Source organism: Lycorma delicatula, chromosome 4, assembly GCF_047948215.1.
Source record: "Lycorma delicatula isolate Av1 chromosome 4, ASM4794821v1, whole genome shotgun sequence".
Taxonomy (NCBI): domain Eukaryota; kingdom Metazoa; phylum Arthropoda; class Insecta; order Hemiptera; family Fulgoridae; genus Lycorma; species Lycorma delicatula.
Window position 1 is genome coordinate 128,749,046 of NC_134458.1, and position 6,000 is coordinate 128,755,045.

A 6,000-nucleotide genomic window follows, 5' to 3' on the forward strand; every position below is an offset into this window, starting at 1 on the left:
ATCTTAAAAAATAAAAAAAGGCTGTGACAAAATTGATTAAAAATGAAACATTTAAAATTTGAAGGAAAACAAGGTTGATTAATAGTTTAAAGAAGAGTTATTTATAATCTTTAAAATAATTATGTAGTTATAATAGCAGCACAAAACTAAAAAGGCAAATGCTTAAAAAAGAAACGAAACAAGGATTTAGTCCCAATATATTTTAATTTGTATGTAACGGAAGCGATAAAGCAAATAAAAGATACAAGTAGAACAAGAATATTATTCAAAGCGAAGGAAATAACGTACTTGAGTTTTAATTTTAATTTTTATAATTTTGTAAAAATTCTTATTACATACTAAAATAAGGCCTTGTCATCTATATTGTTATTTCATTAAGAATTAAAATAACAAGAAATATATAGCTATATATATATATATATATATATATATATATATATATATATATATATATATTATAAAAAAGAAACAAAAAGAACTCTTATCATTCGTTTCTTTTTCTATTATTTTCTTTATTTCCAAATCTTTCATAGTATTAATTTAGGTACAGTTCCAATGATAAAAATATTAGGGATTACTTTTAAAGTATGGATTAAACTAATTTCAAATGGATTTTATAGCTAAGTAATCGATGAAATAATGTTTACATGATTTTCTTCTCCAACATAAAAAAGTTAAAAATATACGTAACAATTTTTAAATTTTACGTAAGACGATATTTTTTAAATCTCTGCAGTTAAAATAAAAATATCTGTTAAAAAAAGGTACCCTTTTGTTTTTGTTTAATTCACCATTATCAAAATAAGGGAAGAAAGGATCAAAAGTATTTACATCTTACAGTTAAATGTCAGTGTTCTTTAATATATTTTTTCAATATGGGAGTATCATATATAAAAAAATGGGGTTTTTTAAATAAAAATATAAAAACCAGATTTGTTGATGATTAAATGAATTCTTAAGAAGGAATGTATACAGAATGGTCAACTCAAGATGGCCACCAGTAGGATCTCAGAAAGTATAAGTTTTATGAGGAACTTTCCCTCCTTAGATTAAAATAAAAATATTACCTTTTTTGAAAGCTTCGCCCTTTTTCCAATATGATGGCCAACTTCGTTATCTCAATGATGTTTTTATTGCGTTTTTGGTAGAAAATATTGTTTTAAGATATTTTTATTCTTGGGTATTTTTCTCTAAAAGCATCCGTTATGGAGCAACGTACAGACAATTGTAAAATCAAATATGGCGGCCAATTTCATTATTTTATTGTATTTTTGGATAGAAAATAATAATTTAAGACATTTTTATTCTTCTGAATTTTACTTTAAACGCAGCCGTTACAGATCTGCGGGCTGTTATGGCTGGATTTAGAGAAAAATATTCACGAATAAAAATTTCTTAAAATAATATTTTCAACTCAAAAATGAAATAAAAACACGTGGTTCCATTTAAAATAATGAAGTTGACCGCTATATTTGAAAAAGGATGAAGATTAAACAAGGGTATTTTATTTTTTAATGTATAGAACAATCTAGAGAATGTTCCCCATTTAAATTTTTTCATAAACTTATATTTTCTGTGATCCCAATGGTGGTCATCTTGAGTTGATTTTGACATCAACTCAATCATTAACTAACTGAAGCTGACATCATTAACTTTTGTCTGTATATTAAAATTACAATAAAATTTTCTTTGTTATTTTTTGTTTTACAAAACAACAGTTGAAGATGCACATATTTTATTTCGTTAGTCAAACTATAAACGACACAGTTACTTTGAAAAAATAAATTCTTGAAAAAAGCAGTCAACAAAAAAATTTAAATAAATAGCCTATATAAGGATTATTAGAATAGATATAAAATTGAAAAAAAGAATTAAAAAATAATATTATGTACGTATTTTGTCCGATGGGGATTTCGTATTAGATTGCATTTTCGTTAGAGAATACTCTTATATTTTTATTCTTTGCAAACAATTATATTTTTTTCTAAGCTATTATTTTTGTTAATTCCCCAGTAACAATGATCATGATGATTGTTTAACAAACGAAATGCGCATTTAAATTTTATTACAATAACCGTTCGGAGTATCTCAATCTTTGTGTATAAAATATAAAAGTTGAAGTTCTTTGAAATACCAGACTACCAGCCTACCTTGGAAAAAATTGCGATACGAACATTATCGAAAGCATAATTCTTGTCGTTAAAGAAAGAATAAATCCTTTCTTGAAAAATAATGCAGACAAGCCGGAAATTACTGTCATTATTTAATTTTTATTATTTAACTTTGAGAATAACAAAATATTCATCAAAAAATTCCAAACTTTATGGAAAAATAACAAGGTGTTCTCTAATTATATAATCAATCGGCCTCTAAATTAGTTGCTTTTAAATTCACTTCCTTGAAGGGATGTTGTATATTTTAATCTTTCATCTCATTAATATTAACTTACTCTCAAAATGCAATGGTAGATCAAAGTTCAAGGTCGTACGAGTAAAAAAAAAAACTACAACAGCGTAAGAAATAAAGAGAAATAACAATATTTTTGCACTCTAGCTTAAAATTAATATAAAAGCAGACAAAAATTGAAAAAAAGTAATCTAAAAGGTAATTTACTACTTTTTCATTTTTTAATTACAGATAAATTTTAATATTTAAATAAAAACTAATTGGTTTCAAAAAAGAAAATGACGTGAATAAAATGAGCATTATTTTTTTAAAGTAAGTATGAATCAATATGGCAAAGAAAAATTATTATCATTAAATTATGATAAAATAATACATAATAATAACTGCAATAACAAAATAAAATAATAATCCTATTAACTGTTAGTTTAAAATTACAACATAAGATAAATATTAAAAAAACACGACTGCTAAAAAAAAATATTGTTCTTTAATATAGGATAATTAAAGAGCGCGCGGGTGACAATTTTGTATATAGTATAATTTAAAAATTTTTATTTTATTTATAAATATATATATATATATATATATATATAAATAAATTGAAAAAAAATTGAAAAAAATTAAAATTTATATATATAAATGTATATATAGCCTATGACACTTCCGATTCCAACGCGGGGTCATACATTTAAATCGGTTCAGCCGTTGAGCTGCTACGATGGAACATACATACATACATTCATATACCGTAGATATACTACACTCCTTTTTTTGTAGTTGTGTAAAAATGTAAGCTACTAACAATTTGAAATACGTATAGTAAAAAAATAAATAAAAAATAAAAAAATTACTGATATTTATACTATGTTTGCCGATTATTTTGTGTAAATTATCGACAAAGAATGACGTAAAACATCGAGAGAATGTTTTTATTTATCTGGCAATTATTTATCTTTATTTATACAATTCAATTAAAATTCTAAAATCTTTGTTAAAAAAAAATTAAAGAAAAAGTACTTCTTTTTACCCCATTTTTACTGGAATTTATATACATTTGAAATGTGAAAAAAAAAATGATTTTAAAATAATTGTTTTCTTAACTATTGAAAAGAGAAAACTACTGCTTCAGTGTTGATCAAGTAAAAAAATTGACAACATAGATGATAATGTGGACAATACAAGGCAAAAATCATAATTTTTATTTTTGAAGTACATTGACCATACTGGAGCGACATATTCAATTAAATCTTTATTTACAAATATCACTTCATCCCGGATGTTAAATCGATTGATTTTCATAACTATAAGCATATTTTCTTAGCTTAAAAATACAAATATACAATTTTTTCATAATTTAATAAGAATCATCATTCATGATTACATAAGTTAAAAGATAATTAATAATGCATATTTTTAGAATTATTTTTATAAATTCACGCGAGAAGCAAATCAAATTAGGTTAAATAGTATTAAAAACAAAAAAGAATTATTTTCTTTACTTTTCCATTTAAGATGAATCTAATTATCAAATAAATCTTTACCTTAACATAAAATAGAATGGAAAATATAAAATAAGACCCATCTCGATTTTATTATGAAGTAAGTTTTTTAAGCTTTCATCGCATCGGGAAAGATACAACGCAATCAGTATAATTTATAAATCAAATAAATTAATAAACAATTATACTAATATTTATTTATCAAATGTATTTATAATATTAAGATAAAAATTTACATATGTAATTACTATGTTAATATTCCATTAATTAATGCAAGAAACTTCTACCAATTAAGCTATTACAGGCAGCAGAAGTTTTCAACGAGCAAGAGAGATTATCCGATGTGTTCTATCCTAATTTAAGCGCAATTTTAAAAATAATTTACTTTTCTTTTAATTACCTATCGTATAAGATTTATTCTCTTGGTTTATGTTTTACTGACTTATAATTTTTTTCTCCATACGTCTTTAAAAGTAGTAATGTGCATTATGGGGTGTATCCATGAACACATTAATCACGTGATTTATAACTCTTTAATAAGAGATGATAAAAGCTTATCATCATAAATATAAGCGTAGATAAAAAGTTACGAATTCTTCTCTTGCAAAAAAAAAAAAAATGGTTAGAATTTAATCCCTCGTATTACATAAAACTTTCACCATAATATATGAAAATCATGTTTTCTAAGATGTATAATTAATTTTTCATACGAAAAATAAAAAAATATTGTTAAATAGAGTAAAAACATCAATACCTATTCATACTAAAACTGTATAAAACAATTGAAATTTTATACCAGCGTCAGAATGTGATGTCTATCGATTAATTTATGATTTTTTTTTTGAGAGGAGGGACCAATTGATACCAACTGATCCGTCTGGTATACAATATATCTCAATTACATAACTGGTGAAATTAATTTCAGCTTCCTGTACTTTTACGAAATAGTTTCATTGTGACATTAACAAATAAATTCTTTATGAAAAGAAAATTATTTCTTTTGAAAGTTTCGCATAGAGAAATTTAAAAGAACTTTATCTTAAAAGCTAGGAAGAATTTACAAATTATTTAGGAGTAAGTTATATATAATTAGGAGTAAGGTTTTATTTTATCTAAAACTCACTGGAGTATATTTATGAGAAATGACAAAACTCGGAAAAAATCTAGGAAAAATTAAACGCTAGATTAATAATCATTGCACCGGTTGAAGAGGTATTTTTGAAGTAACACAGCTTATGTCATATTCTGTTCCTATAAGCCAAACGGATCCAGTCATTTTCAGATAGCCTCGGCGGAACTGAATCAGAGTGATTATATTATATAGAAGTAATATGAAATTTTTTTATGTGTAAATAAAGCTGACCTTATTTCAATAATAAAAGTAAATTATGGTAACTTTTTTTGTGGTAATAAATATTCAATTATATATAATTGATTATTAATAATTGATTGATATATAATTGATTATTGATAATTCAATTATATATATTTTTATTATTAGTTTCAATTAAAAATAAAAAAGTGCTTTCCTAGACGTATTGCACTACGTCTAGGAAAGCACTTTTTTATTTTTAATTGAAACTAATAATAAAAATAATAATTATATTATCCTGTAAAATAAAGTTTATAATACATAAAAAATAAATAATAATAATAATAATAATTATTTATTAATAAAGTATATACTTACATTCATGTTTAAAATACGGAAATAAACACATATACCAGCAACTTCACAAATAATACATATATAGACATATATGTCTATAAAAAAAGAAGAAAATCACCGGTAACAATATATATATTACTAAAAAAAATTACCTAACAGTTCTTTTGTAAATTGAATAAGCTAACCTTCCGTTCATTCATACTTAAAAGAGTATTGCGATATAGCCTACCTCATCCCTAAAACCCACATGACAACTTGACTGATAGTTAACTCGCCACCATTTGACCTTGGCTCCCACCACTTACTATTGCTATATTGCTATCGTATCGCTACGTAAGCCAAATGTTTTATTGTTTACTGTTTTTTTTTTTTGGTGTAATATGTAAATAAATAAATCCATACCTTAATTAGATAATAATATATTAA

At 23.9% G+C, this 6,000-nt stretch overlaps 1 protein-coding gene across 1 annotated transcript in view; it reads right to left on the reverse strand.

Moving 5' to 3' along the window:
* The window catches only part of LOC142322937 (phospholipase A2 hemilipin-like), a 45,976-nt gene extending 40,188 nt beyond the window's left edge, over nucleotides 1–5,788 (reverse strand). Inside the window, exon 1 of the mRNA XM_075362029.1 lies at nucleotides 5,596–5,788. Within this exon, the coding sequence (XP_075218144.1) occupies nucleotides 5,596–5,601 (6 nt within the window). The 5' untranslated portion in view covers nucleotides 5,602–5,788. The remainder of the gene's footprint in view (nucleotides 1–5,595) is intronic.
* Nucleotides 5,789–6,000: the final 212 nt, after the last annotated feature.